Consider the following 15,208-nt stretch of genomic DNA (forward strand, 5'->3'; position numbering starts at 1 on the left):
TGCTTCGGGTAAGGGCGCAAGAATGCAGCTTGGCTGGCGCTCTCAGAACACGTATTACTCTGCCCTTGCCTCTATCTCTCATCTCGGCAAGTGCGCACGCCGACTGTGCAACCTCTTAGTATCCTTACGACATGTAATTTGAATGATCTAAGTCTTGCGATGCATAATGGGGCATTGGAACCTTATAAAGGGCTAAACGTGACTCGGTTAAGACGTCTGAAATTAGTGCATTTATAGTTTGCTACGCTTCATATCGATCAGTATTAGGTTGATTTATCTGGAAGGTATGCATACAACCACCAGGCTTTCGCGACTGAACAACCAAAAAATAAAAAGTCGTGTCTTGTCGGGTCGTGTGGATGAATAGTAGCCTTTCAAGAAAGAGCACGTGTGAAAAGCACTACTATGGTTGCAATAATAATTCTTTAACCAGAATAAAATGTTGTCTAGTTCCAACTGACTTCGCGCAGAAGTTTTAAACAAACCTGCCCCCCCCCCCGAGCACACGATCTCACAAACAAAGCAAAAACTAAACAAAAAGAAAACGCCAAGGACCTTAATGTATACTTGTAGGCGCTCCTTAGCAAGCATTCTTAACAAATATCACTGCAAACGTTGAAAATAAGCTTCAAAGTGCAATGAGATGGTAATAACAGTTACACGCTGCATTTGATGTGCTTGTTTCAATTCCACTTAAGAAGGAGGGAGAGATTAAGCTCATTTACTCACATCAACTGAGCTCACCACTTCATCCACTATCACCACCGCCTCTAATCAAAATGGCGCTGCAGTGTGCTGAAAATTTACTCGATATATTAGATATCCTGCCTGTTTATTTTAAAAGGCAAGTATTGTGACCTTTCCTTTGTGATGACAGGTTGCGGCCATGAAGAATCGACTGACCATATTTTGTGCGCTTGCCCGCCATACATTCCACAGAGGGAATGCCTTCATCACGAACTTGACCAGCTGGACGACCAAAGGCTATTGGAAAAAAAATTTTTACTCCATCGAAAGGACCTAACGTCACAGAAGAAGTTCATGCAAGCACTGTTGCGCGTTTTGCGATCTACCGGCCTTTGTGAACGTCTTTAACTGGAACGCGTCTTGTGTGCGTGTCTCCGTGTGTGCGTGTTTTTTGTTTCTTTAACGCTTTCCTCTCTGTCCTTTTTCTAACCACTATCTCCCATACCCAGTGTAGGGTAGCAAACCGGAGACAGATATCTGGTTAATCTCCCTGCCTTTCCTCTTCATCTCTCTCTCCTTGTTGTGATCCCTTTGTCTTGCGTATGCTGTTGCATAAGTTCATAATGTGAGCAGTTTGCGGTAACGAAAAGAAGCCGGTAGACGTAGGGTTAACTTTGTGCCGAACAATATCGCCGGTGGACTTTCCCTTCTTTTAATCTTTCCGTCCCCTTTTCCCTTTCCCCTGTGTAGGGTAGCCAACCGGGCTCAGTTCTGGTTAACCTCCCTTCCTTTCATTTATCATTTGCTTTCTCTCTCTCTTCGATATTTGTCACATCAATTGCGAAACCAGAAATTAATTAGGAACTTTACCGCATGACAAACAAATGCGTAAAACATTCAATCAGACGTCATTGTTTTCCGTTAATGGCTTTAGGTACTATACGTTCGAAAGCAACCACACCAATAAGTCCCGCTCAGAGTCGCAGAGCAGATATACTGCAAAATACACTGCAAAACGCATTGCTCTGTCCGTGTAACCTAACCTAACCTAACATAACCACCATGGGACCTACAGTCAGTGACCACGCCTACAGAGGTCAAACGCCAGCGTTAATTTTCTTTTCAGTCTCTCTCTTTACCGCCAGCCGCCACCGACAACGACTGCACGCGACGTCACTCTGCTAACCTGTTAAAGCAAACCTGCCGAGAATGACAAGGCCGTCTTTGACGAAGACAGGTCCTGCTACGAAGACATTGGCCAGCGTTTCGGAGGCGATTTATCACTTCTTTAACCTTTAAGCCACGTTGCTTTAGCCTTGTATTCACATTTCTACGCCGAGATTTGACAGGGATAAATGCGCGCCTTAAAAGGAACAATTTGACCATGAAGTGAACAGCGTCACTTGGGATTCCGGCTCATGTCGTTGCACACAAAAAAAAAAGCAGGTTTATCCTGCTGGCACGCACCGAGGAAAGTTTGTGCTGCGTAACACTGCGAAGAGGCGCATAGAAGGGGCAAGACGAGACCGGTCGTCGGATGGTGGTAGCACGGGGGCGGAGGGGGGGGAGGGGGGGCAAGGAGAGACCCTATGGAGCACGATGTCGCCTAAAAACGAGTTTGGCGCCGTAAAAGACAAGCACAGGCACACGAAGCACACAAAGAATGTGCCCCAAGAAACGAGCGAGATGGTGGGGAGGAAGAAAAAAAAATTGTAATACCGGAACGTCTGGATTTCTGGCTGCCGAGCGTCTTGCTTAGAACCTCAATTGGGTCACGGGGCGCAATCGGGGAGGTCATCACGGCAGCAAGCGACTCGGCACTAGAGTAGCACAAGCCAGTTTTTTGCTGAAAGCTGTTAAGCGAACGAAGTAGAGGCATTTTCACAGCTCCTCATTTTGCCTTCGGCTGCGATTATCACGAAGAAGCGATGAGGAATCTGACGACGGTGTTCTTGTTCGCGATGCTCGCGATTGTGTCACTATCACTAGCGGCTCCGAAAGCAGCGAAAGGTAAGTGCATTGTTAAGCCTCTTGTTTGAAAACAGATTGCATTTTTTCGCGTCGTAATTGCTTTAGAAAAGAAATCGAGAACAACTATCTGGAAGCTTAGTGTTTTAGTTCTTTGTGCCGCGCGGGCAGATCATTTGTTTGTCCGGTATACATTACCCTTATAAAGAATGCGACGGAGTAAACGTCGAGTGAAATTGAGCTCTCGTTGCAGGATGATTTGGATTCGACTTTACAGATGGTCGACGTTCACAAGCCTTTGATAAATATTCCATGCGGCTTGCTATTCAAAGCTGTGGCGTTTATTAGTGAACGTGTCGGAAATAGCGCATTGTTTGTCTTGGTCGACGGGAAAGCACACCGTTGTGAGGCAGTAATTCATTGATATTGTAGCAATAATATCAAGCTCCGGTCATGGCATATATCTGATCAGTTTGTTTTGTGAGCTTAGTGGCATTAATCGCTTACGGTTCATTCTGCGTCACTGCGATATTTTCCTAGAAGGTAAATTATGTTTTATAACCCGCTCTAGAAGCTATACAAAGCGATTTTAAAATCAGCAAGGCTGCTACTAATGTGTAGATCAGTACCCCATTTACCACTTTCTTCTGACGAACACACGATAAGGCCTCTTGACGCTCTAATTAACAGCTAGTTTCTACCCCGCTAACGCAGCCGACCCTTGCCTCTTAATAAATTTTTGAGACGATGCATATTCACACAATCTGTTATCTAGTCAGTGCTTAGGTATACGTTAACAATAAGCCCTTCTTTTGTTTGATCCCTTTACTGGCAGTCAAAGACATCCAAAACTTGGAGCACTTTTCTTGCGAGGATTTATACCTCTCAAGAGTTCTTCGTCTTCTGCTGTGGCACCAGACTTATTGTTATGGCTTATGACAAGATTACTACTACTCGAAAAGATTCCGCCCATATTATCGGCTTCGCTTGGCAAAGCAGTCAGTATAGAAGTCACACAGTGGCTTTCGCGTGACGCTGCTAAGCGAGAGGTCGTGGGTTCGAGTCAGGCAGCGGCGTCCTCATAGGGTCGAAATGCAAAAAACGCTCGCGTAGTGGGGTTTAAGTGCGCATCAGCGAAGCCATGCGGTCAAAATGAATTTGAAGTCTCCCCCAACTGCGTGCTCATAAAGTGACCGTGGCTGGGCCGCGTAAAACCCCAGAAGTTTTTACAGCGTCGCTCGAATGTTATGAATATTGTCATCCTATATTTTCTAATACCATTTACTGCCTTATAATAAAGACATAAAAGAATGTGCTACAATTTGGCACGGCTATTTAGCACAGACTTCTGAAGGTGATTACATGCAACAAGCACGCACGTGTGATCTGGAAGCTTTGTTCACAATATTTTTAGAAGCGCATCCATTAAAGGCCTTTGTGTTATACATGCTCCAGCGACACCCACTGCCTTCTGAATTGAGTGTTTTTGATGGCTGATATGACTTGGCTTGCGAATCTTTGTGCTTGGATGTCGTGTAGCCATTAGCGAGTGGAGGAGGGTATGGTTGACATAACGATGGGTACACCCTTGCCGCCTGACGTGAAATTGTTTCGAGGGGCGCACGCTCTCAACGACAGGCGTAACACGTTTGAGAGGCGCACACGTCATGAAGAAAAACCGGTCGTTTTGAAAGCGGGCGCCGAGGAGTTACAACTGGGCGAGAGTGCAGCGGTTGGGGTCAAAGGTTGGTGTCGTGCGGTGTAGCGGCAGAATGGGAAAGCACGCGAGCTGCCTGGGCTATTTGGGGTAGCCACGGGCGCTTCGTATACCTCAGAGAGCATTTCATGTGAGCGCCTACTAATTTATACGAGCCACCTCGCGGACGATACTGAAAACCGGCGCAGTCAATCGTTCGTGCTTAACTGTTGCAATGGTCACTGCATATTCATACGTTTGCCGCTTACGGGGAAGAGAGCAAGAACAGCTTTTATTTTATTAAAGAAAAATTTACGGAGAACTACGCTGTCCGGTAACTGTCGAAGACATGCGTAGCATTATATGGCTGTAGGCGTGGTGTAGAACGTGTTATGCTTGGTAATGCTGTGTCTGGTGGCTTTTATGATGTGGTGTGCGTTATTTATTTAAATATGCGTGAGGAGTACAAGCAATGAACTGACCATATCTACACTGACGAATATACACACTCCGCACCACACCAGTCTCCGTATAGTGCGACGCATATCTTCGACAGTTTGCAAAAGGGGGGGGGGGGGGGCGGGAGGGCTCCGCCTAATTGGTTCGCGCGATGCCCGGCGCGGCATATGCAGCGCTTGAGTACCCCCGTAGGCAGAGGAGGGGGGGGGGGGGTGCGGCTGTGCGAGCATGCGTAAATAAGTACGTGCGGCGCATCACCTCGTTTTGTGTCCTCTTCAGTCACCTTCCATACACACTGGTCCAATGTTAACCAGGACGTCTCATAGTGCTTGCTGTCCCCCCTAAGAGTAAAGGCTTGGGCATTTCTGCCCTTAGTCTAACGCTTCCTATCTACGTGTGATGTACGGGGAACGACGAAGCTGGACGGGCTCGTAGCATATCTCGCGCCGGTGCGCCTATTGCTAATGCAGACGGACAAGGGGTCGTTTGTCAATGTACTTTGGTTGGCCGCTATCAATCGCGCACAATGGGCTTAAGCTATGCATGATCGTCCCATAGTTGGAAAGGCGTTTTCTGGCTTCACACGAAATCCGGGACCTCGCACTGACCAACTGGCAGAGAGATTTGCGGCACGAAATTCCAGAAATCGAACTTTGCCGATCCTTTTCGCTTCTAATAATCAACACATTATTGTTAAATAACGAAAACTGAAACATAAATTTATAAGCAAAAATCGATTTAGTGCTTCTCTGTAAGTGTCCCTGAGGAAGGTTGCCGGGGACTGCTATCGAGCGTACGTGCAGTGGATTTACGTACGTTTCATTTCATTTGCTGCTAGCCCCTCGAGACGTGTGTCGCTAATCTGCTCTTGCGGATTAAGACTTCGGGCACTTTGACTTGAGTTTTTATCTTCCCTCTCACATAGTTTGTTTCTTTTTATTTATTGAAGCCTCAAGAATTCTTGCCAGAGCGAAGGATCTTAACGCAGGGATGGGTGTGCTTACAAATACAGAGAAATTGCCTCATGATTTTTGTGCAGGCACTTGGTAAAATATGACTGGACAAGTTTCTAGCACACTAACAATTATTTTTCCCTGATTATAATAATGGACATATCTGAATGGCTCTGTTTACGTGCCCCCAAGATTTGAATTTTCGCGACAGCACTAGTAAAGCTCGTCAAAAGATTGTTGTGTGAGGACTAATAATATTCATCAGTCCACGCAATATAAACATCGCAATATGCTCGCGTGGAACGCTGGTGTAGAACGATTCTTTAAGGCAGTAAACGATGAAATGACACCTACGATATTCCAATCACTGACGCAGTTTTCACAGCATGACTTGCATTTCAGAATCTCAACCGTGCCCTTTATTTGCCGAGATGACATACACTACTTGCTACGAATAATTTACGTGTTGATGTAACAATGGAACATACATAGTGGGTACATTTCCTTCCGCTATTAAGGCGAAAGCCTTAAGTGGCTCATGCCCCGGATGGCCTGGAAAAAAGAAGGTCGTCCGGTCCAATGGCACAAAAGCAACCATCATCAGCAATGGCTTATGCCCGCCTAAGCAAGCAAAAATGCAATCAATGACTCATCCCTCTCGGAATGCAAACGCTACAAGCAATAAGCCAGGTGAAGCGTAAAGAGCATACAATTATTGGAGTCAGGCATACAACGCACAAAAACACAGCGTCTAGTCGAGTGGTAAAAACAAACAAAAAAGCACCTGACCTTCTCAATGGCTAATACACCCGAAAGGGTGTGGTTAGAAGCACTAGCAAAATGAACAGTGCATACAATCATTGAAATCAATCATACAAAACACAGACCAGCAAACAGCGCACGTTACAATACCCTGCTGAGATGATGCAACGTAAAGCCGTAGAGAAACGTCGTTGACGCGAGTCTGACCCCACTTTACGAGCGCGCGAAGCCGCAGCTAAGCGCCGAAATCGAGCCGAAGGAGCCGAACTGCGAAAGCAGCAACGCGGCAATGCAAGAGGGCGCATTACCAAGTGTTCAGCAGGCTGTCGCCTTCACGTGTTACAGGAGTGTAACATGCTGCCGTAGTTTTTTTATTCGAGCTACAGGCGTCATATGTTCAATTCTCAGAGAAATGTAGCAGGCACTGAAGGTTGTAGAGAGAGAGAGGGGGAAACATTTTTCAATTGTAAAAAAAGTTGTTCTCAAGGGGGAGCCCTAGTCGAGAGCCCCACTGGCCTTAGCCGCCCGTCCAACCTGGTTCGATCAGCGAGTGCTGGTCGGCCAGGTGAGAGCTGGACAGTCGCGCCTCTCACTGCTGCAACGTGTGTTGTGCTACCGAATCTGTCTTTCAGGTGGGGTAGAAGTTTGTAACACAGGCCACCCAGACAAACCACTTACCGTATGCAAAGGTCGATTTTTCCTCAGGCTTTGTCAGTGACTGTGATTCACTTCAATCTCTGCCGGACCTGACAATCTTTCGTCGAACCTTAAACTTTGTTACTGTATAGACATTGTTCTAATTTGCATACGATAAATGACGTCGCGTAGTCGCAACGTTAAAGTAATAGTAAGACAATCAGAAGCTCCACGCGGCCGCTGCAACTTCACTGCCAATCAAAGAGTGTTTTCAGAGCGAAGCTCTCTTTTTTTTTTTTTTTTTGCCTGCATTTCCAGAGCTTGGCGGGAGTCGTGCGTTTCCGGTTTTCGATTTCCTGCCTGATAAGTGCGCGAGCCATGCTCCTGCAAACCGGCTTATAGAGCAATGTATGTTGACCGAAGAAGTTGTACTGACTGGCGCACCTTTGCATATTAAGTGCCATGAATTTAAGTACCAAAGTCACAATCCGATTATGAGGCACGCCCAAGTAGGGCACTCCGGAACAATTTCGACTACCTTAGTCTCTAGCGTGCTCCCAAAACAAGGAACACGAATGTTTCCGCATTCCACTCCCGTCGGATCGTCTTGGCTGGGACCGAACCTGCGACCTCGTGCTGAGCAGCGCAGCGTAGTGAACAGTTAGCTACCTCGCTGGACAGGCGCACCTCTGTTCTGCCTAAATCTAGCTATACATGATGACATAGAACGTGTACATGTTATATCCGGTCATAGACATCCCTAAAACACGAAAATCTATTAATAGAGCAGTGAGCGATACAAAACGACTTCTTTGATTTTTCTTACAGTTTTATGTTCTCCCACCTCATTCTTGCCTCATTCGTGCCTCGCTTTCTGTTTCACTACATCGCCGTTGACGTCTCCTGTTCTGCATCCGCCTGATCTTGTGTTTCAATTTACGCATCTTTAGCTTGTAAAAGGGAAGCGTAGACAGAGAAACATGGCGCGATATGGAAGGTGTCACTTCTTAAGCGCATAAACATCACATGACAGGGCACTTTTCGTAGGATGACACTGAACGCAGTTGTAGCATCGCGTTTAGCTCTACAGCATTTCTTTAACGGGTTGTGTAAATGTTTGCAGAACCTGAAAGATGATAATTTGTACTCTTTTCAGACGACTACGAAACCACAGTTGATCCCAAGGCCTGCCCGGGCTGGGAGGTGTGGCAGGACTGTTCTGGAAACGATTGCCGCGAGCTTAGCTGCGAAGATCCCATTCATGGCGGGGAATGCAAGGATTGCACCAGCGGCTGCTACTGCGGAGAAGGATACTTCAGGAACCCCCTCGGAAACTGCGTCAACTGGGATCACTGTCCGCGGGAATGAATGCTGTGTTCGATATCATTAAGCACCTTCACTTTTTAGCCGTCTCGACATGTCTTGTTTGCCGTGTTGTTCTCATGAGCTGCATTTTGCATGCGTGTCTAGAGAAGTTCTATTGCAAGGAAAGCTTTCTTGGTTTCTCAAGAAGAGCGAGCTCTTTTGTGACTGATATGTGACAGCTGTATGGACATTGTTCATTTTCAGAAATACATCCTTTCATTTGTGACTCAGCTCCAATCACTACCTGTATCGTCTTTTTGTTTAGAGCTCTATGTGGGAGACCTCGTCCCACTCTGCACCCCCCCCCCCCCAGAAGAAAAACCATAAAAATTAATAAAGAGACAGGCGAGCTTCATGCATGGAGCTCTTCGTAATTGCAATGATGTGTCCTCCCACTGAGTCGGTGTAGATAGACACTTCAGAATTTAATACCGAAGCCGACACCACCGGGAAATATCTTACAGCTTTGTCGTTACATTTGTACCAAGCGCTGTCACCCTATTCATGTGAAATCTCGACTTGTGTTTGTGATGAACAACAAGCTTTTTGAGATTTTGATTCCTCCTTCTTATAAACGACAAAAGAAACCAATGAAATGCTTGAAGCTACACTTATGGAAGATACGCTTAGCTGTATACAAGTTTTTGAGTACTTTGAGTGGCTGAAAAGGAGAAAGGTACAATTGCAATAAAAAATATGCGCCCCACGGCTATGGCCGCAGGAGCGGTTGCGGGGCCACAGAGGCACTGCTATGTAAAACCCGTTAAACTTCGTAAAGTAGTGCCACGCTTGGAAGAATGCCGCCTCCTCCTCGCGCGCTCTGGCCGCCGCTGCGTCGCTACGAGCCTAATAGAATCACGTCGGCTCTCGCGCCTTGCTTCAGCGCCATTTTTGCTCGAGAAGCATCTACGGAGTGGCAAGGAGCGCATGTTGGCGCCGTTGCTACGCTCGAGCAATGTAGGTGGCGCCACGGTCGAGGAGGAAACGTGACAGAGAGGAGAAACTAGGAAGATTGAAGGCGGAGGAGAAGAGTGTCAATTCTTTACGAAGCTTAAGGGGTTTTACTGCTATCTCCACCGAGCGCCTGCTTTGAGGGTGCACCGAGTGACGCCAATCTTCGCCCTCATTCTCGTGCGGCCAAGTGAGGCACTTGATAAATTTCAAGTACGGCGTTCGGCTGTCTCGCAGCTTATGGTCAGTGCACAGCAGGGCGCTTCCATTTTTCTTCGTTTGCCGTGCTGCCGTAGTTCTTGGCACGGCGACGGACGGACGGCTTCCGCGCACGACTGGCAGGTTCGGACGGTTTCTGCAATGTGAGCTTAGTAACGCTTTCGCCTCAAACGAGAATGGAACATTAGACAGGGCGGGCGTTGACACCAACCAAGTGGTGGCTCTTCGCTTGTTACTCCTATGCACCAATGCCCTGCCATGGCATCTTTCGTTGAGAGCCTGCAGCCACGTGCGCTTTCCCTTAAAACGCCAGGCACGGAAGCGCGGCACACACGGGTGCGCAACGCACGTAAACATGAAGCCAAATCGGCCACTGCCAGGCATACCATAGAGAAAGGAATACAAAAGCGGACACTCCCATAAAATCCAGCGGCCCAATTGACTGTAGAGCACCATGCCGTCGGCGTTAATACCTGAACCACACTTCCGGTTTCGGTTTTGTGCGCGCGCGTTTTGAATACTAGGTGGTGCGCGTCACGCCGGCTGCGCCTTTTTTTTTTCCTTCTACAGCTCAACTGCGGCTGGTCTGCGCGCTAAATCGTTTTATTATTAACTAAAATTGATGGCGAACGATCTTTACAAGACTACATCGAATATTTGCCACGTGCAATTTCATAAAGACGCAAGACGCCTTCTGAAATGAGGAAATGTTTACTTTATTCTATATAAATGCTCGTTGCGGCCTTTCTGTGAATTCACCCAACGTGGTGGCACCAGGTAAGCAGCAGTAGTTCCTTTACGAAGCTCTACCGGACGACGTCAGCTGAAAAAATTCAATTACAAGCAACTGTCATTTTGGTATTAACGTATACGAATAATGCATGTAGAGGCGAAGCGTGCGAAAGTTGTCAATGGGTGGCATTACAAACAAAAGCAGTTCGCTTTATACACACGACGTAGAAAATACCCGACTAATCCCCCCCCCCCCCCTGCCCCAAACAATACCGTACATACCACAAAAACATTGTATTTCCAAGCATTCCCCTCTTCCCGGACCTTATTTCCTGCACTTTAATAGCACGAATACACGGGCTGCTGCGCGTTTCCAGAACTTGGCTACAACTGACGTGATAGTACGCTACGAATACACAGAGCTGGCCACAACACAGGCTTCTACCTAGACTAAGCTGGACGCTCGCAGAATTCCTTCTACTCGCAGTCAAGACAAATGCGTGGGTGCCGTTCAGAAGACGGCATTTTCGAGTAACTAGTTCCTGGCGTTTTGGCTCCTTGGCGTTATCTTTTGCGCGTTCTGCCGGCGCAAGCAAAACAATCCCGTGTTATCACTCTTGACAGTTGCTCGTTGCGTTTTCGACAAGTGTGAGTACCGAAAGAAGGCTTAAATTATTGCGTGGCCATAACAATTTTCACAAACTTGTCGCAGTATGATTCAGTACGCGCCAAACTTTGTCACCCCGGCCGAGCTGCTTTTCGCTGCGTCACGACAGGTGCGGCGAGCGTGCCTCATAAGTAACAAAAAAAAGCACCGAAAATAATTTTCAACAATGTTGGGCGTCAGAGAAAGCGCCATGAGCTTGTCTTGTCAGATGCATTATAAAGCGCGAAATTTAACTGCGCACCACGGCCGAGCTGCTTTTTGCTAACCGCGTAACAGTGCCAGGCGCGCCCACTGCACTCTAAAGGTACCCCAAAAAGCAACGAAATTGGTTACAATAATGTTGGTGGTCAGAGAAAGCACCAAAACTTGTCGCACTAAGATTCAGTACACGCGAAACAGTGTCACAGCACCCTGTGCGATTAGCGTGTCCCAAAACTACCGAAATAAGTTAAAATTGTACTGCGGCTCATAGAAAGCGTCGCAAACATCTCCCAGTACGATTCATTAATTCAAATGAACTGCGCCATGACGGCCGCGCTGTTTTTCGTTAACTGCGTCGCAAGTCTAGCGCAAGTGCCGTGCCGTAAGCCTAATTGCTTGAAATGCGTCGCAGACTGTCGAACTAAATTTCTCACCCTGTTGTAGTCCAATAGTGACGCGGTGCCATGTCGAAGTTCAGAAGGAACGCAATAATTCGCCGGGAGGCCACCAAACCAGGCTAAATCCAAAAATAGAAAAACAGGCAGACGGGCAACCGAACAGGCCAACGCTCAGATGCACGGCCGGTATCTCTCGCTTCGGCGGTGTGTCGCAGCAATGGCGCATGCCACTGGCTCGTCATTCGCCGATTCGCCTGTCGCTAGCAACGGAAGTAAGCCGCAACGTTTAGTTTTTTATACGCTGATATTTTTACTTTCGCCGAGAAAGAATAAAAAAAAACATTTTTTGTAAATCTCATTTAACATTCTTTTTCTCGGCGCTCACGGCAGCAAACGGTCGGCGTTAATACTATAGCGTGACGTATTTCCTGTTGCCACTTTCCGCCGAGTGTCCCCTCTTGTTATATTTCCTTCTCTATGGGCATACGTTCCGTGCGCTCAGCCGAACGGCCGAACGCGACCTGGCGGGGGGACGACGGCAAGCAAGCGCTGACGGTTCGAACCCTCTTTCCAACTGACCACCAGCAACAAAACAGCCGCATTTGAAATTTATCAAGCGCGTGTCTTGGCTGCGCGAGAGTAATGGTGAAGATTGGCGTCACTCCGTGCACCCTCAAAGCAGGCGCCCTATATAAAATCCCTTAAACTTTGTTAAGTAGTTCCACGCTTTGAAGAATGTCGCCTCCTCCTCGCGCGCTCTGGCCGAGGCCAACGCCGCGTCGCTATTGGCCTAATAGCATCACGTGGGCCCTCGCGCCGTGCATCAGCGCCATTTTTGCCCGAGAAGCGTCTACGGAGTGCCGAGGAGCGCATGTTGTCTTCGTTGCTACGCTCGAGCAGTGTAGGCGGTGCCACGGTCGAGGAGGGAGCGTGAAAGAGAGGAGTGAAGGCGGAGGAAGAGAGTGTCGCTACTTCACGAAGTTCAAGGGGTTTTAGCCCGGTGGAGACAGCAGCGCCGCGGTTTGGCCCCGCCCAGCCGCTGCTGCGCCCGGAGCCTTGGGCCGCGTATTTTTGATTGCGATTGTACAGTCGCAATCAAAAATACGCAGCCCACGGCTCCGGGCGCAGGAGCGGCCGCGGGGCCACACCGCGGCGCTGCTATCGCCATCGGGCGCCTGCTTTGAGGGTGCACCGAGTGACGCCTATCTTCGCCCTCACTCTCGTGCGACCAAGTCGTGCGCATGATAAACAGCCGAGCGCCGCACTTGAAATTTATCAAGCGCCTGACTTGGCGTCACTCGGTGCACCCTCAAAGCAGGCGCCCGATGGCGATAGCAGCGCCGCGGTGGGGCCCCACAGCCGCTCCTGCGCCCGGAGCCGTGGGCCGCGTATTTTTGATTGCGACTGTACGTTAAAGACCATTATCAGTGCGACCTAACTTCAACCGGTCGTACCTACGAGGTTGTCAAAAAGCTATGATGAAAAATCCGCGAGAGTGATTGCTACGCAACTGACGAGACTTCAAAAGCTGCTGGCATGAGTTGAATCTCTTGTGAGTGAGTTTCGGAGTTTTGGTGTGAAAGCAGGCATGAAACGTGCTATCGTGGTGCTTGTTCGCTGTCTCCTCAAAGTGGACAAAAATCAAAAGAAAGGAAACTTGTTTGATATGAATATTCAGATTGAAAGTGACTGAAAAGGGATGGACCGGCGTTCCACGTGCAGCCAATTTATCGGACGATACTTCATACCATTTTGATTTGTTTTTAAGATTCGGTAAAAGAAGGCAATTTCCCTGTATATGAGGTGTACACGACTTCACCGAGGCCACTTAACTACATGAAGGTCGGGGATCTCCAAAGAAAAGGTTCAATAATTAATTATATGGGCTCCATTGGCGAATATTCTGAAAACTTTCTTTAGGCCCAAAATTCAACATATTTTTCCCCTGTGGAGACATGTTATCTCTGGATCCACAACCTTCCTCCTCCCCTCGTATGAAACTTCTGTGATAGTTTGGAACATTGTATGTGGACAGTTCTCAGAACTACATCAGTTTTCGCATACTTTGCAGTGAATCATTAACAGACTTAATTTCGTTGCTTGCTGGCTTCCTATGCCTGAAGTATTTTCGCATACTGACAGTTCTCAGCTGCTGCTTATGACATCACGAAATGCAGCGAATCTTTTCCGCTGTACAAGACAGTCACTAAAAATGTCTGAACATTATGCTGATACTTACTACAGGTAAAGAGGAAGCTAATGACGCTGATTGAAAGTTATGAAGAGGCTATCGGGACTCCCGATACATTTGATGTAAACGGAAGCCGTAATGTTACTTTAAATAGCGCATAAGGGGTCATTGCATTTGCTACGGGGACAACTTAGGGCACTGTGCGGGACATCAGAAATCACGCGCTTTCTTATATAAAGAAAGGAGATAACATTAGGAATGCTGAAGCTTTATATTGAGCTTTCGTTGTAGGAGGAGACTGGTAATTAAAGATCCTGCTTAAGAGCCTTGCTCCAACAAATTAGAAAATAGGCTGATTATAATTCTGATGATAGTATGCTTTAAGATGTTAGCATAAAGTAATGTGTGCGAGATTAAGAGAGAAAAAGAAAATGACGCGTTTTGGCTGATACGCGAGCCCTCCTATTAAACTGCAAGTGAGTATAACAATCTTAAAATATTGTACAAGACTTGATATCATGAAGGATTTTTTGCACTCTCTTTATGAAAAAAAAAGTTTAATACTCGCTGGTGAACTTTAGAAGATAGTGAAAGCAAAAATCTTCACTCAGGACCAAACAGTGGGACACGGCTAAGGTGCGCTCCTAAAACGGGCAACGAGAGGCAATTAATTTAGTGAGCAACCGGCAATGTCTTCGTCGGCCTTGAGAAAGGCGTCAAAACGTTTGTCATTGCAACGGACTTATGAGGTGAGCAATGAAGCCAAGGTTCGCCAAGGTGTTCCCATAACATGAGCGGTTATCACAAAGTTTTCTTACTGCGCCTTTATATGTACTGATTATGGGAGGTGCCAATTCACCACTCCTCGCAAGATATATATCCAGGTACTATTTCGGCACATTGCTCACAGAAAAGAACTGGGCATAAATGAAGAAAGACGAAAGGAGCATCAAGGAAGCAGGACGGCCGCCATGTATGGTCTAGCTTATTTCATGTCTTCTTTATGTTTGCTTATGTGCTGGACTAGTCCTACACAAAGTACCTTAGAAGAAAACACTGATATTGCCAGCGTATATGCGCAGCTGTTTCTCTTCTTTAGTTGCAGGGCTCGACGCTGACCATACGATGAAATATATTTAGTTACATGACTTCCACACCCCAACATGATGACTTCAAAAGCGACGCAACATGCACGATGACACATCAAGTATGACCTCTATAATGCCTCCGTCAAAAACTTGCAGCAGTGGGGAAGTAGGGTGGGCTTGGTTACTGCAATACTAGCGGGCTGTGCCGAAAAAAAAAACGAGTTTGTTGCTGTAA

At 47.2% G+C, this 15,208-nt stretch overlaps 1 protein-coding gene across 1 annotated transcript; it reads left to right on the forward strand.

Annotated features, from left to right (window-relative positions):
* Positions 1 to 2,353: 2,353 nt before the first annotated feature.
* Positions 2,354 to 8,758, forward strand: LOC142590889 (ixochymostatin-like). The gene is made up of 2 exons (XM_075703294.1): positions 2,354 to 2,697; positions 8,318 to 8,758. Exons 1-2 carry the CDS (start codon positions 2,616 to 2,618, stop codon positions 8,527 to 8,529), a joined length of 294 nt encoding a protein of 97 aa, XP_075559409.1. The 5' UTR covers positions 2,354 to 2,615; the 3' UTR covers positions 8,530 to 8,758.
* The last annotated feature ends 6,450 nt before the right edge of the window (positions 8,759 to 15,208 follow it).

The sequence above is a fragment of the Dermacentor variabilis genome, chromosome 8 (genome assembly GCF_050947875.1).
Source record: "Dermacentor variabilis isolate Ectoservices chromosome 8, ASM5094787v1, whole genome shotgun sequence".
Classification (NCBI taxonomy): Eukaryota; Metazoa; Arthropoda; class Arachnida; order Ixodida; family Ixodidae; genus Dermacentor; species Dermacentor variabilis.

Excerpts from the sequence above, each read along its gene's own strand:
- LOC142590889 (XM_075703294.1), top strand. The coding sequence starts at position 2,616 with ATGAGGAATCTGACGACGGTGTTCTTGTTCGCGATGCTCGCGATTGTG. Across the intron at positions 2,698-8,317 it reads GGCTCCGAAAGCAGCGAAAG|ACGACTACGAAACCACAGTT; the intron begins GTAAGTGCATTG and ends TACTCTTTTCAG.